At 38.7% G+C, this 27742-nt stretch overlaps 1 protein-coding gene across 8 annotated transcripts in view; it reads right to left on the reverse strand.

Annotated features, from left to right (window-relative positions):
* The window catches only part of LNX1 (ligand of numb-protein X 1), a 254018-nt gene that overhangs the window by 32203 nt on the left and 194073 nt on the right, over nt 1–27742 (reverse strand). For all 8 annotated transcript variants that reach the window (XM_016423250.2, XM_056802619.1, XM_056802620.1 and 5 more), the window contains one exon: nt 24530–24901. In XM_016423250.2, coding sequence (XP_016278736.2) covers nt 24530–24901 — 372 coding nt within the window. The remainder of the gene's footprint in view (nt 1–24529; nt 24902–27742) is intronic.

Raw genomic sequence — 27742 nt, forward strand, 5'->3', positions numbered from 1 at the left:
AGGATGAAGGAAAACCAAGAGAAAACACAGAAACTGCAGCGAATTGGACACGGGCTTTGGAAGAACTCAAAATACAATTCAAAACACAATTAAGAGAGGCTGAACACAACTGGGAAAAGAACTTAAAAAGCAAGATAAGTCATCTGGAAACAGAGGCACTTGAACTAAAACAAGAAAATAGTGTCTTGAAAGCCAAAATTAATCAGCTTAAAATGAGGCAAAAGAGGTGAAAGATGAGGCAAAGAAAATGAAAGATGAGGCAAAGAAAATGAAAGATGACCTTCAAAGAAAATCAGACCAGAAGGAGGATGACCAAAAAGTGAGGGATGGAATCAAGTTTTTAAAAACCAGAATACAACAATTAGAAGCAAGCAACTTCACAAAGGAGAAGGGCACTATAAAAGAAAATCAAAAGAATGAAAAAATTGAGGAAAATATGAAGCACCTCATTCACAAAACAGAAGATTTGGAAAATTGTTCCAGGAGAGACAACTTAAGAATCACTGGTCTACAGGAATACCATGACAAAAGTAAAAGCCAGGACATCATCCTACAGGAAATTATCCAAGAAAACTGCCCCAATATTCTGAACAAGAGGAAAAAGTGGAGATTGAAAGAATCCACAGATCGCCTCCTGTAATTAATCCCCAACTGACAACACCCAGGAATGTTATGCCAAATTTTAACAACTCTCAGACCAAGGAAAAAATATTACAAGCTACCAAGTAGACGTCTTTCAGACACCAAGGAACTCAAGTCAGGATAATACAGGATCTGGCTACATCTACACCGAAGGACCAAAAGGCATGGAATATGATATTCCAGAAAGCAAGGGAACTAGGTCTACAACCAAGAATCAACTACCCAGCAAAACTGACTATATTCTTACAGGCGAAAGTATGGTCATTTAACAAAATAGAAGAATTCCCAGCATTTGTAAAGAAAAGACCAGACCTGAACAGAAAATTTGATGCCAAAACACAGAACTCAAGAGAATCATCAAAAGGTAATTAAGAAAGAGGGGGAAAAAAAAGAAAAACAAAACAAAACAAAAACACAACTTTTTTTTTTAAGAGACCCAATAAGTTAAAATGATATGTATCCCTATAAGAAAAGAGTACATTGGTAACTCTTAAAAATTGTTATTATCACCTGCATAGCTAGAAGAATTATACTTAGGGGGAACAGTGACAAACTGTATAGGATGAAATGCCAAGACATGAATATGTGTGTGTGTGTGTACACACACACACACACACACACACACACACACACACACACACACACACACACACACACGAGCTAAAAAAAGAGGTTAATACCAAGAGAAATGGGAAAAGAAACAAAATGGGGTAAATTTATATGTCACAAAGAAGCACATGGCAAGGGGGGGGGGTAACATCAGTACACTGGAGGGGTAAAGAGGTTGGAGATAGGAAATACTCAATTCTTGTGTGCATTGAAATTGACTCAGAGGGAAGAACAATCAAATACATTGGGGTAGAGAATTGATTTGTACCCTATAGGAAGTAGAAGAGTAACAATGGACTGGTAGGGAGGGAAGCAATACAAGAAAGGAAGAGAGCGGGGGGGGGGGGTGCTTTAAAAACACTGTAAAGAAAATAAAAGGGTACTAAGAGGGAAGGGAGGGTAGAAAGGGAAGTAAAATAAGGGTGGTAATTTGGGAAACAGGCTAAAAACAAAACATTGCTGTAGAAGGAAATAGTGAAAGAAGAAAAGGCAGGACCAGGAGTGGAAATCAAAATACTCAGAAATACAAAGCTGGTAATCATAACTCTGAATGTGAATGGAATGAACTCACCCATAAAACACAAGTGAATAGCAGAGTGAACTAGAATTCAAAACCCTACCATATGATGTCTACAAGAAACACACATGAGGAAGGTAGACATGCATAGGGTAAAAGTAAGAGGATGGAGCCATATCTATTGGGCATCAACTGATAAAAAGAAGGCAGGAGTCTCAATCATGATATCTGACAAAGCCAAAGTAAAAATACATCAAGTCAAAAGAAATAGGGAAGGTAATTACATCCTGATAAAAGGAAGTATAGACAATGAGGAAATATCAGTACTCAACATGTATGCACCAAATGGCATAGCATCCAAATTTTGAAATGAGAAATTAGTGGAGCTCAAGGATGAAATATATAGAAAAACTATACTAGTTGGAGACCTGAACCTTCTTCTATCAGAACTAGATAAATCAAACCAAAAAATTAATAAGAAAGAGGGACAAGAAGTGAATGAAATCTTAGAAAAATTAGAATGAGTAGATATGTGGAAAAAAACAAATAGGAACAAAAAGGAGCATACCTTCTTTTCAGCAGCACATGGTGCATTCACAAAGATTGACCATGTACTAGGGCATAAAAATATTGCAAACAAGTCCAAAAGAGCAGAAATAATAAATGCAACCTTCTCAGATCACAATGCAATGAAATTAATAATTAGTAAGGGTACATGGAGAGGCAAATCAAAAATTAATTGGAAATTTAAAAATACGATTCTCCAAAACCAGTTAGTTAAAGAACAAATCATAGAAACAATAATTTTATTGAAGAAAATGACGATGATCTCTCCTTACAAAATCTATGGGATGCAGCCAAAGCAGTACTCAGGGGGAACTTTATATATTTGAGTTCATATATTAACAAATTAGGGAGGGCAGAGGTCAATGAATTAGGCATGCAAATTAATAAACTAGAAAGTGAACAAATTAAAAATCCTCAGATGAAGACTAAATTAGAGATCCTAAAAATCAAAGGAGAAATCAATAAAATTGAAAGTCAAAGATTTATTGCTTTAATAAATAAGACTAGAAGTTGGTATTTTGAAAAAACAAACATAATAGACAAAGTACTGGTCAATCTAATTTTAGAAAGGAAAGAAAAAAAAACAAATTTATAATATCCAAGATGAAAAGGGAGACCTCACCTCTAATGAAGAGGAAATTAAGGCAATCATTAAAAATTATTATGCCCAATAATATGGCAATAAATATGGCAATCTAGGTGATATGGATGAATATTTACAAAAATATTAATTGCCTAGACTAACAAAGGAAGCAATAGAATACCTAAACAACTCCATATCAGAAAAAGAAATTGAACAAGCCATCAAAGAACTCCCTAAGAAAAAATCCCCAGGTCCAGATAGGTTCACAAATGAATTCTATCAAACATTCAAAGAACAAGTAATCTCAATATTATACAAACTATTTGACAGAATAAGCAAAGAAGGAGTTCTGCCAAATTCCTTTTATGACACAAATATGGTACTTATTCCAAAGAGAGGCAGGTCAAAAACAGAGAAAGAAAACTACAGACCAAACTACTTAATGAATACAGATGCAAAAATCTAAATAGGATACTAGCAAAAAACTCCAGCAACTGACCAGGAGGGTTATTCACTATGATCAGGTGAGATTTATAACAGGAATGCAAGGATGGTTCAATATTAGGAAAACCATCCACATAATTAACCATATTAACAAGCAAACCGACAAAAATCACATCATTATTTCAATAGATGCAGAAAAAGCCTTTGACAAAATTCAACACCCATTCCTATTGAAAACATTAGAAAGCATAGGAATAGAAGGGTCTTTCCTAAAAATAATAAGCAGTATCTATTTAAAACCATCAGCAAACATCATCTGCAATGGGGATAAACTAGATGCATTCCCAATAAGATCAGGAGTGAAACAAGGATGCACATTATCGCCTCAATTATTCAACATTGTACTAGAAACACTAGTAGTAGTGATTAGAGAAGAAAAAGAAATTGAAGTTATTAAAATTGGCAATGAGGAGACCAAACTATCATTCTTTGAAGATGATATGACAGTCTACTTAAAGAATCCTAGAGAATCAACTAAAAAGGTAGTCAAAATAATCAACAACTTTAGCAAAGTTGCAGGATACAAAATAAACCCACGTAAGTCATCAGCATTTCTATATATCTCCAACACATCTCAGCAGCAAGAATTAGAAAGAGAAATTCCATTTAAAATCACCATAGGAGGCAGCTGGGTGGCTCAGTGGATTGAGAGTCAGGCCTAGAGATAGGAGGTCCCAGGTTCAATCTGACTGTAGATACTTCCCAGCTGTGTGACCCTGGGCAAGTCACTTAACCCCCATTGCCTAGCCCTTACCACTCTTCTGCCTTGGAGCCAATACCCAGTATTGACTCCAAGATGGAAGGTAAGGGTTTTTTAAAAATAATAATACTATATTAGTAGTCTCTCGGATATCAAGAATGACGATTGTCTTTGTGCAGTTTCATCTACGGTGTACCCTCATGTGGCTTTGGAGTCCAAAGGCTGAGGCGCACAGTTTGTGGCACATGGGGCCTGGGATGCCAGTTGTTACGGGAGGTGCGGTTGTGGCCTGTGTCGGCGTTCATGCGCAGCAGCAAGACGTCGACGTCGCTCATCTTCAAAGGTGGTGGCGGCATGGTGAATGTGGGTTCGCCAGCTGCTTCTGTCAGAGGCAGCGAGTTCTAGTTGCTTTGGTGGAATGCCAGCCCACTTCAAGTTGGACTTTAGCTGATCCTTGAATCTTTTCTTTGGTCGGCCTTGTTTCCTGAGTCCAGCTGACAGTTCACCATAGAATACCTGTCTTGGTATTCGCTGTGGATCCATGCGGATGACGTGTCCAGACCATGGTAGCTGGCTTTGAGGACCAGGACTTCGATGCTGGTGGAGTTGGCTCTGTCGAGGACTTCCTGGTTGGTGATTCGGTCCTGCCATTGGATCCTCATGACTGACCGGAGAGAGCGTTGGTGGAATTGCTCCAGCTGTTTCATGTGCTTCCGGTACAGTGTCCATGTCTCACAGCCGTACAGGAGCGAGCTGAGGACCACTGCATTGTACACTTTGAGCTTCGCCGCAGTGCTTACACCTCTGTGTTGGAGGACTTTGCAGAGCAGCCGCCCGAGTGCCTGGCTGGCCTTTTGGATCCTGGCATTAATCTCGTGGTCTAGGGACCCGTCGTTGGCGATGGTGCTGCCCAGGTACTTGAAGGTGTTGGTGTTAGAAAGCTGCGTGCTGTCGATTGTAATGCACGGCTGGTTCGTTGGCCTCCCTGGTGCAGGTTGGAACAGCACCTCTGTTTTGCTGAGGCTGATGGTCAGCCCAAACATTCTGGCATGATTAAAAATAGAATTTGAACCCAGGACTTCCTGACTTGTCTTACTGCAGAACTCTATCTACCATAACATATAGAAGCCTATAAACAATCTAAAGGTACCCAATGAAAACTATGGCAAAATAATTTTTGAGAGGGTGTGAAATGTTATTTAAGCCCACAAAAAGAGATCTTGTATTTTTAATAAGAGGCTGATCATATACTTTATAAACCATTACTAATTGCTAGCATTAATGCAGTACTTTAAGGTCTGCAAAGTGTGTTCTTTACAAATTCAATTTCTTTTCCTCTTCACAACAACCATAAGAACTAGACATTATTACTATCTTTATTTCTATAGATGAGGAAACTGGGACATGAATTAAACGACTTGCTCAGGGTACCCAGCTAGTGTATGAGGCAGGCTTTTAAACCAAGGTCTTCCTGACTCCAGCTATAGCACTCAATCGACCATACAAACTGTATTTTCTCATTTGATTCTTATGACAATCTTTAGAAATTTTTCTACTATGGCAAATCTGGTTGACCAAAGATAGAAATAAAAAAGGAATGGATATAGTTGCAGCATGAAATATACAGTGTACGAGGAAAAGCAACTGCTTGACTACAGAGGTTGAGGGGACATGATGGAGGAGAGACGCTAAATGAGCGCCCTAATGCAAATACCAACAATAAGTAAATGGGTTCAGAGCAAGGACACATGTGATACCCAGACGAATCGCGCGTCGGCTGGGGGGGGGGGAGAAAATGATCTGTTTCAAATGAATAATGTATGGAAATGATCAAATAAAATAATGTTTAAAATGAAAAAAAAAGAAATATACAGTGTAGAAATAAGGAAGAATTTTTTTAATACTTCAGAAAGGTACAGGATCTTTCTTTCTGAAAACATTTCATGAATAGCCTTCAAATTACCTGAAGAAGAGAAAAGACTAGGTTTGTTTTTCAATGTTCATTATTCCAATCAATGAACTTGTTTTCTAAGCTATCCAGCTTTTCTATTGTACCTTACAATTATTGTAAGTATTTAAGTAAGTATAATTAAGTAAGTATAAAAAGTACAATTAAGTAAGTAAGTAAGTATACAAATATTGTAAGTATTACTTACAATACTCAATACTGTGTATTGGCTCCAAGGCAGAAGAGTGGTAAGGGCTAGGCAATGGGGGTCAAGTGACTTGCCCAGGGTCACACAGCTGGGAAGTATCTGAGGCCAGATTTGAACCTAGGACCTCCTGTCTCTAGGCCTGGCTCTCAATCCACTGAGCTACCCAGCTGCCCCCTATTGCACCTTACTTTTAACACATACACACCTACACACACACATAAATATCTTTCTACTGCTCCTTGGATCACCTACAGTTTTCATTTTTCGGAGATCATAGCGTTCTAAGGTTCAAATGATACTGACAGAAGAATATTGATTTTTGAAAGACAGGTTTGTGTTTTGACGACAAAGAATGGACTTGTGATTCAACTGGTTGAGGGAACTTTAGATGCAGTTTGGCACATTTTCTAACACTTCCACACTTAAAGACTTGCCTTGATCTCAGAAGTAAAGTGACTTGTCAGGTAGCATAACCAATATTCTGTCAGAGGCTTGACTTGAACTTGGGTCCTCCTGGTTTTGAGGCTGACTCTCTAGCCATTGTGCTCTACAGCCTTTCCATCAAAGATGCTTGAATTAATTGAGATGATTGCTATGTAATTTCACAGATGGAATCCATTTTACTTTTTTCACTTATTCAATTCTTGGGTCAGCAGAACCTTTTACAGGATACAAGTACTCAGGGACTAATTCCATGAATTGTTCATCTTAATGCAAGTCATGATCTGGGGAATAATGATGCTTCATGCAATTGGTTCTTCTTATGTGGGTTATTACATGGATGTCTTTTGAATGGCCTTAGATCTCATTGAAGAGGCCCTGCTAAATTATGATACTTTAAGTTATTGGTACATTTTCATTCACAAACAGGGTGTTTTTTGCCTGTGAAGAGTTTTTTCAACATTATTAAGGACAGTAAGGTAAGACTGAAGAGGAAGTATGCTGTTCATATAGTGTACAAAAGGGATAACGAGGTGATACTGTACTCAGAAAGTGGTAAAAGACCTAGAAGGTGGGGGGGTCGGCACATAATCTGTGGAAGGTACCAGGAAAAAGTCACACAGATTAAGAAGCCATGAAAAAGCTGCAATCTGTACCAAAGGAAAGAGTACCCACATCAATGAGTTCACGAATCTATTAAAATTTATATGTGGCTTCATATTATAGAGAAAAAGGAAGATACTACAGACGGAGATCAGAGACATAATCCAATGGCATACTATGAGAGTTGCTTTCTGGCCATATTTTTTGAGCCATATTTCTGTGGCACAATGTTTAATATTTTTTTTAAAATAACTGATTATTATTAAAATAATAAAAATAATAAATTGAAATAGTGATCTTAGTAACAAAGTGAACCTCAGTCTCAAATGTGAGAATAAAAATTTAAAAAGAGATCACCCTGAAGAATTTAATGTATTAGAGAAAGAGTTCTTGAAAGTGGGCAGTATAAGCAATTAGGTAACTCAGTGGATAGAGTGCCAAGCCTGGAGATGGTGGTCCTGGGTTCAAATGTGATTTCAAATCTTCAAAAATTCACTATTTAGATGTATGTCCCTGGGCAAGTAATTTAACCTCAGTTGCCTAGACCTCATTGCTCTTATACTTTGGAACCTAATACTTTGGAAGTAAAGGGAAAAAAAAAGTAGACAAATGAATTTATAAGAACAAGAGCTATTGCAAACTGATAAATTGTCAAATGATGTAAACAGGAAGTTTACTAGGGAACAAATCCAGGCTCTCTATAATCACAAGAAAAAGTGCTCAAAGTCAATAGTAAACAAGAGAAAAACTAATAAAAGGAACCTGGAGGCTCTACCTCATCTCCATCAGATCAACAAAGATTATTAAAAAAAAAAAGTGAAATGGCATTTATTAGAGGGACTTCAGGAAAACAGTACGTCAATGCACAATGCACAATACACTGGTAGAATTTTAGATTTTAGAATTTGGGGAATGAATTTGGAAGTATGCTCTAAAAGTCACAGAACTGTTCATATCCTTTGACCTAGTAATTCTATTATGGGGCTTCTATCCCAAAGAGATCAAAGGAAGAGGAAAAGGTCTTTTGTTTAAAAAAATATATTTCTAGGAGCTTTTTTTTTTTTGTAGAAGCAAAAAAAAACAACTAAGGACTTATTTGTTTCATTCTATTGGAGAAAGGTTAAACAAACTATGATATATAAATTAATGGAATATTATTGTGCTATAAGAAATGGTGAAAGAGGTTCAGAGAAATCTGAGAATCAGAGAAATCTGAGAAATCTGAAATCTGTATGAAGACTCAAGTGAGCAGAACCAAGAGAACACTTTATACTACAACATTAACATTATAAAAAATAATAATTTTGGAAGACTTAAGAAGTCTTATTAATCCAATGATCAACCATAGTTTCAGAGAAAAAATGATGAAGAATGCTACACTATCACCTGTAAAGAATTGATAGACCAATATGAAGAATAAGACCCATATTTGGGAGCATGGCTAATATGGTTAATTGGTTTTGTTTGACTGTGGACAGAAATCCCTGCATCATGGATGGGATTAATCGTCTGGAAAAAGCTTTCCCAAAAATGACATCCTACAGTGGAATTTAGGGATAGTTTACTGATGAGATGAAAGTATCTCTTTATATGTCATCTGGAACCAGTCAGGCTAGTAATGCATGAATTACTAACTTTGTTATTGGGAATTATAATACTCTATGGAAACATGTTGGCAGCTAGGTGGTACCAGACTAGAAGTCAGGAAAATGAGTCTTCCTGAGTTCAAATCTGATTCAGATTCTTACTAGCTGTATGACCCTGAGCAAATCATTTAACCCTATTTGCTTCAGTTTCTTCATCTGTAAAATGAGCTGAAGAAAGAAATGGCAAACCACTCTAGCATCTTTGCCAAGAATATCTCAAATGGAGTCATGAAGAGTTGGAATACAACTAAACAACATCATAGAAACACACACACACACACACACACACATATACACATATGTATGTATTTCTTCCACCCTTACCTGTCTGTCTTAAAATGTATACTAAATCACAAAAGAGTGGTAAAGGCTAGGCATTTGGGGTTAAGTTACTTGCCCAAGAAGTGTCTTGAGACCAGATTTGAACCCAGGTCCTCTCATCTCTTACTTTGTACACTGTTGTTTACATCTTTCCTATAACATTAGAATGTAGGGACCAATACTGGAATTGAATTTTTCCCTTTCTTTGAATCTTAGCACGGTGCTTTATATGGTAACAATAAATAAATGCTTGCTAGTGGACTAAGTTTATTGGATGGACATAAACAATGGGGAGATTTCAACAGATGTTACATCCCTCAAGACGCCCAAGTTCATTCAGGCTGATTCTGTATTTTCCAAGGAACTTTCTGATTACTCATTGCTTATCAGGTAACTCAATTATGAAGTCATTGCCTTGAAGGAAAATGAAGAACTTTCTGGCCTTTTGGCATATACTAAGTCTTTTATGAGTTCAGGACAGAGTGAGCCTCAGAAAAATCTCAAGGAAAAATCATCCCCAGGTGATTTGTAATTGCTAGCTCAGGTAATAGTTGGGGGTTTCCCTATGCTCTCTCTTTTCCATAGTCACCATCCCCACCAAACTCATTATCTCAGACAGTAGAAATTAAGGGATTTCTACTCACATACCCTTCTTTTCTTTCCTTCCACTCAGAGGTGATATGATTAAGGGGAAAGAGCACAATAGTAATGAAATAGAAAAAAAAGGGAGATTATGAGTCAGACTTTAGATTCCTGAACCTGAAAATTGTAGATGACAAATCCTGGCCCTTCAGCATAGTGCCTGTGTGACCCTGGGCAAGGCATGGAACCACACTTGTAAAATGATGAGGTGGGACTAGATAACCTCTAAGATTCCTGCTAGCTCTAAATTGATGATTCTATAAGTTTGAAGCATATATCTCCTACTTAATGTCTGTGAAACCCCAGACAAGTCAGTCTGTTTCTCTGGCCTTGATTTCCTCTACTGTAAAATAGGATGGGGTTACTAGATGACTAAATCACTGATCTAGGAGACCTGGCTTCTAGTTTGAGCCTCACACTTGCTTCAATTTTCCTCGTTTTTAATAACTTAATACTGCTACTACCATCTTTCACAAGATTGTTGTGAGGAAAGCACTTTGCAAACTCTGTACACATTTCAATTGTTATTATTGCCCACCACCTATAAGGTGGTCACAAATTTAAAGGTAGACATCAGAAACCATGTCCAAGGGTTTCCACACCAGTTTTCTTGATCAAAGTGGTATAAATGCCAATTAGGCTTCATCCGTTGATTTCTCTGTATTTTTTTAAAACCCTAACCTTTCATCTTAGAATCAATACTGTGTATTGGCTCCAAGGAAGAAGAGTGGTAAGGGCTAGGTAATGGGGGTTAAGTGACTTGCCCAGAGTTATACAGCTAGGAAGTTGTCTGAGGTTAAATTTGATCCCAGGACCTCCTATCTCAAGACCTAGCTCTCAATCCACTAAGCCACCCAGCTGCCCCATCTCCTGTATTCTTAATATCACAAGTCTTAACTTAGAAATTTACCCTTATCAATACTGCAAAACAAAACTTCCTGTCTTCATTTTTTAAAAGAAATTTGTTCCCAGGACTCCCCACTCTGACACAATGGATTATTTACAAGAAGGTTATAAATGTGATAAATTTCCTTTAGACACACAGCAAAAACTCATCAGCAGTGCCTTCTAGAAGGATCACAGGGGTGATGAATAAAGCCAGGTCCTTTGAGTTCAGAGAACCAAATTCAACTCTCTAAACCACATTTTCTTTTATAAAAAGCCCAATAATCTCTTCTGCTGATCAGAGCAGTCACTGCTCATTCTTTTCCTGGTGTTTCTCATCAGATATAAAGCAAAGATTTTCAAGTCAGGTTTAAAAACGCTACATAAATAGCTCATCCAGGAAGCAGGAATTGGGAAACCTGACACAAAGATCTATGGCATTAGCTAGCTAAATGCAATTCTTGGAAAAGCATTTTGTAATAACTGTGTCCATTTCTTTGTAGTGCCAGCATCAATTATCCTAATGAGGTTATCTTCAGTATTTTCTGAGAGAAAAAATGTCCAGAGACAAGTTGGGATTAATATTAGGGATGAATCTTGAACTGATAAGTCCAAGTTGGGTCTCTCTTTCTTTAAAGAAACTTCAGGACTCTGAAACATTCTGGCACAACTTTCCACTCTGGGACTGTGTATCGTGTTGAGTTAGTCTTGGAAGAGGAGAGGACACCAGATCTAATCACCTCATAAAGGATCAAGGGCATTTTGGGCTCATACATCACATCTAGTGGCCAGACAAACTCCAAATGCCAAGGAACAGTCTGTAACAGTTATTCAATTCACATTTTCAGGCTCAGGCCTCTCACTAGATTTTCATATGCTGTGTCTAGCATTCAATTATTGGCAGGAAGACTCCCTTAATAAATCACTGCTCTCTGTATACATGGAAATCCTTATTTGCAGTGTTAAATTCTCAGCTCACATCAGCCACCTAATAAAAATGCACTGAAAGTATGAATGCAGTGAGTCTATGAGATGAGATCTATCATAACTGGTAAAATGCCAACTATTTTGTGCAGGTGAATCCATTTTACTGTTGCTGCTCCTGTTCAGTCATTTAAGTTGTGTTCCAGTCTTCATGACCCCAACTTTGGCAAAGATACTCAAGTGGTTCGCCATTTCCTTCTCTAACTTATTTTATAGTCAAATAAACCGAGACAAATAGGGTTAAATGACTTGCCTGTGTGTAATTCGGATCTGTACCCTAAATCTACAGCTCCAAGCACCCCACTTTCCTCACATTACATGCTGATGTAGGGAGGATATAAATTTTGTGTAGACCTCTCGCACTCTATTTCCTGTAATGGGAGCAGTTCCCAGTGGTTCTTTTAATCAGGCAAGGAGAGCTTGGTCATGTGGCCTTATATTTTGTTAGATTATTACATTTTTGTTCCTTTACTTCTAGTGATTATTAATAAATCTTATAAAATATAACACTTGGAGTATTGGACATTAATTTACCGGGGTGACACAGATAGTAAATGTCTGAGGTCAGACTTAAACTCAAGAAGATAAGTAAGTCTTCCTGACTCCAGGCCTGGCACTTGTGAAAATTTACCACAGCAATTCAGTCTCCAAGCTTATTGACAGGTTTATTGAGAGGTGACCAGTCTCACAATACAGCTGGACTGTGGTCAAGATCAAAACCAGAGACCTTGAGCCTTAGGAGATAGCCTTGCAAAGAAATCTGATGACATAGTGACAGAAAATACAATCAAAATTAAAATAGAATGGATGCAAAATCTTTCACATGGGCAGTTCTTAATTAATGAAAAAAGTGCTGATTAAATTGGAAAGTACAAAAATAATCCCTATGGGTGGTGATTTATGTTTATTATTATTGCTGGCCTTTCCAAGACCTCTGTAATAGGGGTCAGAATCTAATTGTTTTCTGCTGACAATTATGATTTAATACTAGGAGTCAGCAGTTAGGTGATCGATGTTTGCACCCAAAAGTAGTGTTCCTCTTCCTTTTTTGTTGACGTTTGCACCCAAGAACAGCCCTCCACCTCCCTTTGGCCAACATTGTCATACATAGAGCAGGGTGTGGTGGGTTTAGTGGAAACTCTTGGGTTATAGGCTTAAAGTAAAAATAACCCTGTAAACAAGACTTGATACCATGCCAAACTATATTTTTCTTAGCTAATGTTTATAATTCTTATAAAACAAACCATAGTACTTGACTAATGATTATGTTATTAAAGTAATCATAATGGCTAATACTATTATAATCTTAAAAGGGGGTAGGGAGCTTCACACTCTGGAAGAATTAAAATAATAATTCTACCCAGATATATATTTTATAAAGTTTATTGGAAGGGTAGACAACATTCCTAAAAGTAACCTGACCATGTGGTGGCTAGCCTGCCAGTCTCTTCCTCATTCCTCCCTCACCTGCCTGCTCTGTCTCTTCTCCATTCTCACGCAGTTCTCCCGTGGTACTCTCATGGTTCTCCTCATTGGTCTCCTGATTCTGCCCGAAACCTTAACTTTTATTGACGTATAGAACGTACACCAATGCAGCCCTGGCGCAACTGTGTTATGTCAGGAATGTTTGATAGACAGGTAAAGTTACTCAGGAAGGGGAGGGGATGAGCTTCATTGACACACTCACACACTCTATCCACTGGGCCACCTCGTTGCCATTGTACTGTATACCTTCCTGTACAGAGCTGGACTTGGAATCAAGAGAAGGAAGTTCCAATATTGCCTTACTAGTTGTGTGGATCACAGACAAATCTTAATTTTTAATTGAGCAAAAACTCTTTGAGGCCAGGGTTACCCAATGCCTGGGACCTAGTTGGTAATTAAAAAGTATTAAAGTCTTTGATTGATCTATAAACTAAGGATAGTAATACTTGCACTACTTGCCTCCTGAGATTATTTAAGTTGCTCCTATGAGCTAGGCATTGTGCTAGGTAGAGAAGATAATGAATGATCTACACAACCAATATGCATCAGAGGTGAGACATAAGGCAAGCTCTTTTCAGAACTGAGGACAGCTCTCAATCCACTAAAAAGACAAAAAGGAAACATCCCTTGTCCACAAGCAGTTTACTTTCTACTGGAAGGAAACAACTTTATATGGGAAAGCATTTTGCAAACCTTAAAGCATCATACAGAGAAAGAGTTATTATTGCTAGGTACCAGAAACTCAACATTTGGAGCATATAGCACAAGGGATTGCTTCCTCCCATTGATAAAGGTGCAAGAGTTGGTGCTGTTGACCATTTTCTTGTCTTTCCACCAAAATGAGTACGTTATGTGCCAGGTGAATAGATGGCTAAAGAGGAAAAAAAATTGTCAGTAAGAGCAATTATTAGTCATAGAAAACTGCCTATGAGGCAATAGAATAACAAAATATTTCCATGTGATTTTGCTGCACTAAAGCCCTCCTCAGATGGCTTATCATGTTGTGGAAGTGAGTCAGTGGATGTGATGCCAGTGGAGTGCAAGCTTAGATAGGCCCAACGACATGATGGCTTGATACAGTTGGAAGAGCTCTGGTTTTGGAGCCAAGAGATCAGCTTTGAAACCCATCTCCACCATTTTCTAACTAGGCAAATCATTTAACTTCATGATCTTATTTTCTTAAGTAGGAAATGAGGTGGTTGGACTGGTTAACCTATTGGGCCCTTCCAGCTTTCAATTTATAATACTGTGATTCTACTAAAGTGAACTGGTCCCAGGTATAGGTGTAAAGATGAACTACAATAGCTGTCAGTTGAGAACTCACCTGGCCAGTTTGGGAGAGGCCCAAGTTCTTCAGAAACTATTAGAAAGCCACAAGGTGATGGATTTGGAGATCTAAGGTATCTTTAAGAAATTTATGATAATATGATAATTATGTCTTATAGAAATGGATACACTGGCAGAGGGACTACAACCTTCATCCACATAAGGATTGCCTATGTGAATTAAATCACAGACCTCTTAAAGCTATTCTTCACTTTCATTATGTCATGGATCCCTTTGGAAGTCTGGGAAATCCTGTGGACCCTTCTTTGGAGTGATGTTTTTTAATACATGGAATATATAGGATTACAAAGTGTATAATTTTCATAAAATCCAAGATTTAAAATTTTTTTTGAGAAAACATTTCAGGAAAAGAAGCTTGCTAATTCCTTGAATCTAGAAAATGAGCTGTTTGAAGAAAGTGCCATAAAGAAACCTCTGCTGCATCAGAAGATCCATTATGAACCCTGGGGTGTGATTGATTGAACTGAAGGGGGTTGAACACATTTATTCTGAATGTATGTATGTATGTATGTATTCTGAATTGTATTTTCATTAAAATCCAAAATTTAAAATTTTTGTTCAAGAAAGATCTTCAAGGAAAGAAGCTTGCTAACTCCTAAAATTCAGAGAATGAACTGTTTGCAGAAATATGCTTGAAAATTCTATGCTACATCAAGAAGATCCAGAATGAACTTTGGGATGTGCTTGATTTAATTGAAGGTTCACTGAACATTCTAAATGCACAATTTTCTGCCAAAGGGGACTGCTTCCAAATTGGTTTTTGTCAGTGCACCCAGCAAAACATTGGTTTTGCTGTCTCTTTCTTCTATTTCCCTCTTATCTCTAATTACTGTAGTATCTTCTTAGAAGGTGAAATTTTGTATGCACCTGTAGTTAGAAGATTTAGAGTTTCAAGATAATTATGTTAAGTGATCAACTGGGGAGACTAGTCCCCCCAGTCATCATCAGGGGGATTGTGAATTTTACATTTACTCCACCCTACTTAGTCTTTAGAATTTTAGCAACCAGGAATCTATACACCCCCACTTAAGGATTAAGTGTGGGGGAGAAAGAAGGTCTATGACCCACGTGTGCTAGCAGGTGACAAATCAGAAACAAATGACTGACCCCCTGGGCTGTCCAAAACCAAGTTTAAGCCACCATTGGTACATGTAAGACACAAGAAGTGACATAAAGAACTACCTTTATGTTTTGTGTCACTTCCTGTGAGAGGAGCTTGGCAGTGGAACTTGACTGAGGAGGAACTCGAGTGTGAGATCACAGGCTGCTTCCCTTAGACTGTCATTTGGTAAGTGCAAGGCTTACTTGCCTTTCCTGGGCTTTTCTGGAGGCACCAGCCTCCAAGGAGGCACCTCATCTTGGAGGAGGTCTTGTGGCTAGAAACTGTGCTTGATTTAATCCTCTGGCCCCCCTTTCTTGACTGGAGCCTCTGAACTCCTGCCTGGTATTTCTCTCCTTTTCTTCTCTTTCCTTCTTCCTTAATATCTTCACTCTCTTGTAAATAAACCACCATAAATTTCCATTCTGACTTGAGTATTCATTGGGATTTAGAATTGGCAACTAACTAAAAATATATTCAGTCCAACCTTAAGTTTTACCCCTAACAGAATGTATGTAACTCATGCTAAATGGGATTGCCCCCAATTGGCTTTTTGTCAATGTGCCTAACAAACACTGGTTTTGCTCTCTCTCCCTTCTGTTTCTGTCTTATCTCTAAATATATGTAGTTTCCTCTTAGAAAGTGCAATAATGTATGTACCTGTAGCTATAATATCTTTAAAGGTATAAGCTGGTTATGTTAAATGATTCATTGAGGAAACTAGTCTTCCAAAGGGTCACAGTGGGGATTGTGAAAGGGAATTCTTTATTCTCTTTGTCTATTTGGAGTTAACAGTTTGTTAGCCATCTAGTAAGAGAATTCACAAGTCAGTTACTTGAAGAAGTAAGAGAATTCACAAGTCACTTACTTGGAGAGCTCTACCCTTTTAACCCAATCAATCTGAAACTTGTGAATCCTTTGATAAAAGTTGACACCTTCAGAGGGTGAGAAATGAGTCCCACACACACTGTCTCCCTGGTGAGTGCTAGGCAATTTGGTAATTTGGAAGCTGTGATTGGCCCCTGTGAAGAGGGGAAGGTACAAGAAGTAACTATGAAAAGTCCTGAAAGGCTTAATTCTTTTTGTTCTTTGGGATCATAAGCCATTTTAGACATACAAGAAACAGTAATTTCCCAATTTGGGTTATGCCACTCAGTATCATGCTTGGTTGCCTATTTTTAAAATTTATGGTTTACATTTCTTCACAGAAAGATCAAAAGCTGAGGAATTAGCTACTAATAGCTGGCTAAGGGATAGTTTAGATATAGTAGAAGATGAAGTAGATTATCAGAAGATTATAGGTGCTCATCAAATCTTCATGGTTGCCAAAAATGTAAGGAATTAAATTAAGGGTTTGACTAAATATGTGGGAATTGTAAAATAAGGTGGTCACCAATATTATAGCTCAAGTCAAAATGACTTTTAATAGCTTTTATTTACAAAGAGGTGGAAAGAATGAAAGTAGAGAAATACAAAAGAAGGTAGAGAAAATATCTAGCCTATCACACCAAATATTGCTCTGGTGCTTTGCTCAGCCTGTCAGGGCTTGTTAACCCTTCACCAGACAACCAGAGTTCCACCCATACAGCCTCTTCCAAGAGGGGAAGGCCTCTGTGGAATTAATCTCTCTCCAGAATCCAAGAAAGGAAGCCCAGCTATTCGCTTGCCCAAGAGTCAGTCCAAAAGCCAAGGTCCCAAGTCAAAGCCAAAGTCCAAGTTGTAGCTCCAAGCTGCAATCCCAGTCTAAGATCCTCCAAGCTGAAGATTCAAGTCGAAGACAACTTCAAGCTGAAGCCTTTCAGGACTTTTTATAGTCACTTCTTGTCCTTTCCCCTCTTCACAGGGGCCAATCACAACTTCCAAACTGCCAAATTGCCTAGCACTGCCCAGGAACACAGTGTCTGTGGGATCCACTTCTCACCCTCTGCAGGTGTCAACTCTTATCAAAAGATTCACAAGTTTCTGATTGATTGGGTTAAAAGGGTAGAGCTCTCCAAGTAAGTGACTTGTGAATTCTCTTACTTGATCGCTAACAAACTGTTAACTCCAAATTGACAAAGAGAATTAAAAATTCCCTTTCACAAAAGGAAGTCAGTTATATAATTATAAAATTTTTTTTAAGTTCAGAGTCTCATGGGTTAAGGATCACTATTTTAGAGAGGAGAGCTATATAAAAATTTTATTAACTGGAATTAAAAAGTTATATCATTTTAATTAAGTTTTCCTCTCCTCTGAATATTGACATTCCCAAGATAAGGAAAACTGTGAGTCTGAGAGATAAAATATTATTTGTCATATATCCCACTCCAAATTCTCCTTTACATGCACTGCCCCTTATGTCTATCTCTCTTGTTCTTCCTTCTTTCCTTACCTTCAAATCCTTAGTTTCTTTCAAGGCTTGACTCAGATACTACCTTATATATGAAGCTGATCCTGATTTCCCCCAGCATACCCAATGTATCTGGGGCCCTAAAATGATCTTGTATTAGCTTTAGCAACCCTTGAGGAGAAGTGGCAATCTGTTTCCACCAACTGACACTCATAGGACATGTAAACCAGCCTAGATGAACCAGCAAGGCACTCACAGAGAGGGATTAGAGGATTCATGTGTCAGTTTGTGACACTACCACCATCAGCCCTGCTTTCAATCTATCACACAAAGGAATGACTCTTATGGAAATGTGACCTGGATATGCTTGGTACCTGCCTCCTTAACAACCACAGGTACTGAAGACCAAGAAAAGAGTTTATGCCATCAAAGTCCTTGGCACTACCAAATGGTTCATTCAAAATGGTCATGGTTCTCTCAGTAGAAATGACCTTAAAGAAGGTGCATTACCATCTGCTTTGTTGTCATTTCTTAAGGATCACGGAGCTGTTTCACCTTTCATTATGGGGTCTTATATCCATTATGAAGCTGAAACCTCTTTTAGGGTCAATTAGGTACTGGAATAGATCATGCACTGGTACTAGAATCAAGAAGACCTGAGTTCAAATCTTGCCTTAGACACTTACTACTGGTGTGACCCCGTGGAAGTCATTTAACCCCATTTGCCCCAGTTTTCACATCTGTAAAATGGGAGTGGTAATAATAGCTGTTACCTCCTAGGGTTGCTATGATAATCAAATGACATAATTGTAAAGTGCTTTGCACCGGGCTTATAAATGTTAATTGTTATCATCCTTGGTTTTCTCCCTTCTTTAGAATGTGAATTCCTTGTTAGCAAAGACATCTCTGATTTTCTGTTGGTATCCTCGCTCTCAACACATACCAAGTGCTTAGCAAATGTTTTTTCATTCATTCAATCTATTGTGTATAAATATCCTGTTATCTTCTTTAATAGAAACTAAAGTCCTTGAGAGCATTTTAGTCTCAGAAGCCCAACACAACTCCTGATACATAATATACAATTGTTTGTTGATTGATTTGATTGATTGACTAAGAAGGAAATGAGCTGGCACAGACCCCAAGAATCTTACTTGTAGCACTCAGAGGCCAGTAAATCAGAGCTCACAGTTACTCTGGCTCCATGTTTCGTGCAGTTTTGTTCTTGATGTAGATAACGCTGCTTTCATTTTCTCAGGTAAGTCTTTGTCATTGTTCTACCTACCCCATTTAGGATCTTCCCCTGGCCTTCTGGCCCCCTGCCTCCCCACAGATCCATTATATTTCTCTTTACAGCATCTGCTGAAGTATCCTGGTATCTTTTTGTTGGGTGCTCACCTTAGGAAGGCTGTATGGCAGCACACATCAAAGGACAAGACAAAATCAAATGTTAGTCAATGTAGGGACACTAACAAAGAAGCAAGAAAAAGACCAAGACTGCATACTAACTTCTACCAGAGAAATTGTCATAGTTCTAAATTCTAAGAAATCTGTATTGCTGCTCCCAAGACAGTATGCAGTGTAATCCAAAATGCCACCTTTCCCATCCTGTGGTCTTTAAATTTTTATTAGGTTCCTGCACAGTGAGGAGTCTTTAAGACAAGATGGTACCTAAAAAGTCTTAAATTATGCATTAAAAAGACATCTAACTTTGTAGTCTATGTTGCTAAATCTTTAACTGGATAAGACTGAAATTTCTAAGTAAATAGTATTGGAGAACTGGAAATCCTTTGTTAAGTCTAGTATAGCTGTATCATTGTAAGCTGTTCCTTTACCCAACCTCCAACTGCTTTCAGACATCTCCAAATGGATGTCCATCCAATAGATATCTTAAACATAACATATTTAAAACACATCTTTCTCTCTGAATTCCTCATCTGTCTAACCATCCCTGTTACTGTAGAAGGCAACACTATCCTCTCAGTCCACCCAGCTCAATTTAAGGGTCATCCTTGACTCCTCATTCTCTCTACCTTCCCCAAATCCAAGCTAGTGCCAAGACCCATTCATTTCACCTTTGTAAAGTCTCTCAAATATGGCCTCTTCTATCCTCTGACTGCTGCCAGTCTGATGTAGACCTTCATCACCTCAACCTGGACTATTTCAATAGCCTACCACTGGGTGTGCCTGCCTCAAGTCTCTTTCCATTCCAGTTCATCTTCCATTCAGCCACTAAAGTCATTTTTCTAAAGTGAAGGTCTGACCATCACCCCTCCCTCTCCCATTTCCCATCTTAATAAATTCTAGAAGCTCTTTATCACCACCAAGATCAAATATAAAATCTTCTGGCATTCAAAGTTCATCCTAGCTCCCTCCTACATTTCTAATCTTCTTATACCTCATCTCCCAACTTGCTTTCTTTGATTCACTGACATTGGCCACCCAGATGTTCCACAAAGAAGATATTCCATCTTTTCAGTTCTCATATTTTCTCTGGCCATCTCCCATTCCTGAAATGCTCTCCTTTATCTTTGCCTTCTGGCTTCCCGTATGTCCCAACTAAAATTGTACAAGAATCCTTCCACAACCCCTCTTAATTCCAGGGTCTTCTATCTGTTAATTTATCTTATATATATCTTGCTTTATATATATTTATTTGCATATTTTCTCCTCCATTAGATTCTGAACTTGTTGAGATCAGGGACTGATCTTTTTGTATCCCACAATGCCTGGCACTGGATAAATATTTATATATTGATTTAAACTCTTAGTGCCTGGAGTTGGTTACAACCTGAGTTCAAATCTAGCCTCAGACACTTCCAAATTATGTGACTCTAGGTGAGTCATTTAACTGTATTTGCATAGCTCTTGCCCTTCTGTCTTAAAATGGTTGTAAGGGTTTAAAAAGAAATAAATGAACGAATGAATGAATGAAAGAATGAGTGAACTCCAAGTGTCTGGGTGACTCTGTGGCTGACCTGCACTAACAGAAGGAGTTTCCACACTGAAGAAATTATGAGTTCAGAACCAAATTCTTTGGTGAAAGAATTCCATAATCAGTGTGATTCTCACTACAATTACATCCATTCTCATCACTTGTGTATAAATGAATGAATGACTTGTTTTTATGAACTGATTAGTATGGTTTGAATCATGATTCTGCTACTTCATATACTTTTGAGGGCTTAGTTTCCTCACCTGTTCAAGAAGGGGTCAGGCCAAATCATCCAAAAGATCTCTTAAAACAAAATCTGAGACAATGACCTAAACTTTTATTACTGATATGCCCATTTTGGATAGAAAACTGCAGATTTCAGCAATTCTACTGTAGCCTTCATTTAAACTGATCACATGACTGATGTTTTCAAAGTTATTAAGAAACTGACCCTGGAGGGAAGGCAGAATTACATCCCAGTTGCTAAGGAAATGACCTTCACATAACTTGAAACTTTCAGTTCTCTCATGCCTGGGCCCCCCTTTACTCTGGGCCCAACATTTGGGGTCTGGCAGAATGAGGGCCACTGTTGAGTAAGCAGAGGTTGAGACCCAACAAATGTATTCTGTCCAATTCAAAACATTTGTGGCTTCTTCTGTAATAACTCTTCCCTGAAATCATGTGGAAAGAACCAGAGTGCGTGGTACCTTAAGAGAAAACAGGACCAAAAGGACATGCTGTCTGGGAATTCTTCTGTTAGGCAAATGTGATTCATGAAGTACACACACCAGACCAAGGATGGCTGAGGATTGGTTGGAAATCTGACCTTTTCCCTTTCATGAGGCAGTCTGTTTAGTTCCATCCCCCTTTTCCTCACCCCCACCTCAGCCTGGGGTGTATTACAAGAATCGTAGAAATATCCACATTTGAGGATTAACAAGGGCTTACTTAGCTGGGTGTTTTCAACAGTGTTTCATTTTTTCCATTGCTTCCCCAACCAGCTTTTTGGTGGTATCTTCCCCAGCCCACTCTCCTGCTCATAAAGCAAACTGGTTCTGTTTAGTAAGCAAAAAGAAATGTTTTGAGAAATTCCCATTGTTAAGCAAGATTTCGTTAAAAAAAAATTAACAACCTTGGAATACAGTTGGGTTTTTTGTTTTCATTTTTGCCTCTCTTAATAAGTTAAGAGGAAAAATCCTGAATTCAATTAAGATCTTTTCAACTGACAAAGATGGTGAGTTGTCTCCGTACACTCAGTTGTTGGAGTATGATATCTGAGATGTTTTTTTTCTTCTTAAAACTTAAAATGCATTGGATATGGCGCAGATAAAAGTCAAAAGCCCCAAAACAGACTCTAACTATTTGAAGGCCTACAGATAGTTTGTTGTAGTGTGGTTATTCTCCTGAATCTAAAATTACACCACATGTGACTTGAACAAAAGGAAAATCAGAATGGCCTTTTCCTTTGCAACGAGTTTTCCATTTTCATGCTTTGGGCCTGTTATGTGCCTGTGGAATGGTACCAACATTGAGTTGCCCATCCTCATTGCATGCAAATAGTGCTTTATTTCAAAGTTGTTTAGCCAGCTGTTTAAGATTCTCCAAGGAGCCTTCAAAGGCCTGGGGCCTCAAAGAAGGAAGAGAAAAACTACAGAGTGCCATGGGGACAAATGGCATTTAAAAGAGGATTCACTGTTGATACTCTTGGCAAATGATTTCATGAGGAATCCCTGGGAGGTGGAGCTGACAGGGGACAGCTTCATTACTGCCTGAGCCAACCATTTGCCTCCAGAAAGGGATTCTGACTTTGCTCTGTGTTTGCTCTGTGTTTGGCCCCTGGGGGGGGAGAGTCTGTCACAGCACCCAGAGGAGAGAGCACCATTATACTGTGCTCCTCTTTAAAGCCAAGGTCAAAAAAGAAGGGATTCCTGCACCTGATGAATGATGTGACATCAGGTAAGTCACTTCACTGCTCCGGGACTCGATTGCCTCATCATTAAATAGAAATATCACCACACGTTCTTTAGTTCCCTTCACATGCGTTCAGATAAGCAAATATAAATGAAGCAACATCTAAGAAAATAGCAGGAGACTAAGGCAGCCTTTCTTAGATAGAACCTTAGAAGGACTATTCCTTGAGGGCAGGGATTATGTCACATAGTGTGCTGGTCTCTCCATAAATGGTGCCAGATTACTGGTAATTTTTATCAGCCTCCTATGATTCTATAAATTCAGGATAGTATGAAATACAGTTTAGAGTCTGGGCCCCCAGAGAGGATTTCCTTTGCTGACCTTTATAGGAATGCTTTTGTACAAAGTCTACAAAAGTATAATGACTCTAAGAAATATCAAAAGAGTTAAAAAAAAAAGCAAACATCAGCAACACTCATGTTGGGCCTCAGTTATATCCTACTTAGACTCAAGGATGTGACTTCTGCATCAATACGAGGGCTACTATCTGCCTAATGAAATTAATAATATTATCTCAATGCTACTCATGGCAACCTGGGAGTGGTGGGGTGGGGTATAGAAAGAGGAGTAAGTAAAGGGGATGGCGTGCTCGTGAGGCTCTTATCTGTTCCAGGTAGGGCTCCTCCAAAGAGAACCTAAGACTTAGTCTTACCCTAAAGTAGCCTTTGTTTCTACCACTCCTAAAAAAGGCTACATGGGGATTTCTTGCAAGAATGGGCCAGAATAGGCAAGGATCCTGGATCACTGAGGATAGTGTGCATTTCATCTTAGTTATCATTAAGGCAAATCAGACCTCCCTAAACTCAACTATGTGAAGATGGGAAATCCCCAGTATTGTTACACACCTTCCAGTACTGCATTATGGCATGATGTGGTGGATAAAGAATGGGTCTAGGAGTTAAGAAGACCTAGGTTCAAATCCCTCCTCTGGTTCATACTGACTGGCCAAATCTGGGCAAATCACTGAAATTCTCAGGGTTTCAAATCAACTTTCTAACACTATTAATTTCATAACAGATACCAGTTTGCCTTGTAGAGAGAGTCTCCTCATCAGGAATTCACTGTGCCAATGAAATCATAAGTTCAGTTATAAATAATGATAATAAATAATAACAACTCACCTTTCTACAGCACTTTAGAAATTACAAAATACTTCCCCATAGAACCCCTATGAGGTAGACAGAACTAATATCATTATTCTCATTTTATAGGTGAAATCACTGAGTTTCAAAAAATCAAATTGCTAGTGACACATAACTAATGTTAGATCCAGGATTGGAACACAAGTCCCTGGCACTCTTTTTAGGACACAACCCTACCAATATTTATAGTCAAATGGACTGATCATTGTAACAACTGGGCAATTTTCATGTTGCTAGAGGTCAGCTCTCACGAGGAACATTCACAGCAACAATCCCTGGAGAAAACATGTACAAATTCTAGCCTTTTCTCCCCTAAAGAGTTATGGCAAGTTATATTTGGATGTAAGAGGGATGGCTTGGGATGGAAGGATACTGGTATTCCAAGAGGATTAAGAAGGTTCAGAGAGTGACCACTATGACCCACCTGGATCAGCTGGGCAGCTCTTTCTGGGCTGCCATACCGAAGGTCATGTCCATTAATGGCTAAAACTCGGTCATTCTCCTCTAGCTGACCATGCCGATCGGCTACACCACCATCCAGGAGGTTGAAAATGAACACTCCAGGTTCATCCACCTTGCGCACCAGTTTGATCCCAAGCTGCTCTTCTGGGCTGCTTTTGTTCAGGATCACATGAAAACTGTCATCATGGGGGCTCTGAGTCTCAAGTGCCAATCCACTGGTCCTGCTGCGGTACCTTTGTTCCCTTAGGACTGTCAGCCGGAGCACCTGGCAAGGCTGTCTTAGGAGTCTCAGGGCATAGTTGTGAGGCACACTGCTGATGTCCATACCATTGACCTAAGGGCAAAGGAATGCAAAGTCAGGGCATGGGCACCAAGAGCACAGTTTTCCTTTCCTCTCTCCTTCCCTCCTTCCCTCATTCCTTCCCTCCTTCCCTCCTTCCCTCATTCCTTCCCTCCTTCTTTCCCTCCTTCCTTCCTTCCTTCCCTCCCTCCCTCCATGCTTCTTCTCTCCTTCTGTCCTTCCTTTCTTCCCTTCCTTTATTCTTTTTGTTCTTTTTTAAACAAGTATCATTCATACATGGCCATGGGCATACAGATATCCCTACCACCACATAGGTACTTTCTTCTCAACTTAGATCATCTTGTACTTACCTCATGTCTTACTCCTCAGTAGAATGCAAGCTTTTTGATAGCCAAGACTATCTCTGAATTGTGTCTATCTCCAGAGTCTAGCATGGTCCCTTACTACTAGGTGCTATTTTAATAAATGCTCTTTCCCCCTGATAGAACATAACCTTCTTGTGACAGTGACTTTGTATCTCCAGGGCCTGGCACATAACAAATGTTTAGGGGGCAGCTAATTCACATAGTGGAAGAGTGCCAGTCCTAAAGTTGGGAGGACTCTGGTTAAATCTGGCCTCAGACACTTCCTAGCTGTGTCACCTTGGGCAAGTCACTTAATCTCAATTGCCTAGTCCTTTCTCTTCTGCCTTAGAGTTGTTACTAGGACAGAAAGTAAGAATTTAAGGTGGGGAGGGAGAAGCAAACAAATGTTTATTGATTGAATGAATTTGTTTCATTGAATTCAAGTCAAATAAAATCTCTTGCAGCCTTTCCTTCAAAGATCCATCTCTCCTGTTCTTGTATTTAATCCCCACATTTTCCAGAACTGTTCCTAGGTATGTTCCTCATTGGTTTTACTGTTACTTTATCCTGGGCCTCAGGAGCTCTGGGATTTTACTCAGAAGATCCCAATAAGTTCTACTCCTACCACTCATAATATTAATAATAACTAGCATTTACTTGATGTTTTTGACCTGTGGTGCTCCCAAAAGCCCTCAGGTCACACAAGCAGATCCTCAGGTCTCTCCTGCCTCACAATCCAGTAAACATGTCAACATAATCCGAAGAAAAATAAACAGTATGTCTTCAGTGTACTTTCAGAAGCATGAGGCTTCTCATCATGTGACCTTTCTGAACTTTACTTATCTTTAAGTGGGATTTAATAATGCCTACCTTAACTGAGAGTTTTGTGAAGAAAGAAAATTGTAAACTGTAGAAATTGAAATGTATAAATAAATATACTTCTGGATAAAAGAAATACCAATTTAAAAATATATACCGTTTTTAATTAAAGAAGAGTGGTAAGCTACCGTTCAGGTTGGTACATTAAGAGTCCAGTTCTCTAAAAGTTCAGCTGTGGGAATTGTTCATCTGTATCTATGGAAGCTGATTCACAACCAACAACTTCCTGCATGGATGAAATCATAGGTTCCCCCTTCCCTCAAATAAACAAATGGGCAATTTGTTTGTTAAAGACTTCCGTTGATGCCTCATCCTGGTACACAAACTCTGTCTTCAAGGCAGCGAGGTAGATAGCATGCTAAACCTGAGTTTGAATCCAGTCTCAGACACTAAAACTATGGGACCCTGGGCAAATCACTTAATCATCATAGGCATCAGTCTCCTTATTTGTACAAACAAGGATAGTAATTGTTATCTATTCCATAGATTGTGAGGAACAACTGAGACAATATATGTAAAGTGCTTTGCAAATCTTTAAAAAGATAGACATACATTGATATATATATATATATATATATATATATATATATATATATATATATATATATATATATATGAACTAATATTGTTACTCCTGGAAGACATTGAGTCTTGGGCCACTGTGCAGCCCTGGAGGAGTCACTTCATTCCAACTGCCTAACCCTTATGGTTCTTTTACCTTGGCCCCAATATTTAGTAAGAGAGAAGATAACTGTTTAAAATTTTTTTTCAATTACTGGTCCAGTAACACACTGCCCAAGTATCAACCTAATATCAGAAAAGCTCATTATCCAGTTGGCCATTATGAACAGATCTGAGCTGCGATCAATACTCTTTCCACCAGCACAGACTGCGACCCATCCATACCCAGCCATCCTGTACAACTGAACAGCCTTGAGTTTGCAGTTTCTATCTATTTAAACAAAACTCTATGCTGGGTCTAAAGAAATGTGGTAAGTCTTTCTTCCCTTCCCTCTTTTTTCATTCAGAGAGAAATCTTTGCAGGATTAAGTCAAACTGAAATAAATAAGAGCTTTTAAAGATATATATCTATATTTATATATGTGTAAATAAACATATATAGTCTACACAACATGAGAGCATTTAGAAATGCCATAAAATGCCCTGAAAACATGCAAACCTGAGTAGGGTAACAATAACGATGGAAGGGGCTTTCTGCTTTTAATTACTCTTTTCCAAACAGTCCCTGCCTGAAAGGTTGTACCCTGAAAGTTCATCACCACTCTGGAAGAAAACAATTTCACAGCAGCTCAGGAGTTTAATGGTCCTGAGGCTGAAACCATGACAAAGGAGAAACAAGTGGCCTGGATTTCCCTAGCGGGTGAGATTTCTTTTCCTGGCAGTTATTCCTTAGGGGAACTTTGGAACTAACTTACAAACCAATTTCACCCAGTGTGCGTGTGTATACTCAGAGAGCATCTTCTGGATCCCCAGCAAAGAAAGCAGAGGAATGGGGGTGGAGATGGAGGAGGTTGTTTAATCAGAAACAGTAGATGCACTACATCCTTGTCCAATCATAGCTCGAGGAGAAGACTAACAGGGGGAGATTGGCCCTGGTCTCCTACTCTGCCATTCATTTTATAAGCAATTC

Source organism: Monodelphis domestica, chromosome 6 (genome assembly GCF_027887165.1).
Source record: "Monodelphis domestica isolate mMonDom1 chromosome 6, mMonDom1.pri, whole genome shotgun sequence".
NCBI lineage: Eukaryota > Metazoa > Chordata > Mammalia > Didelphimorphia > Didelphidae > Monodelphis > Monodelphis domestica.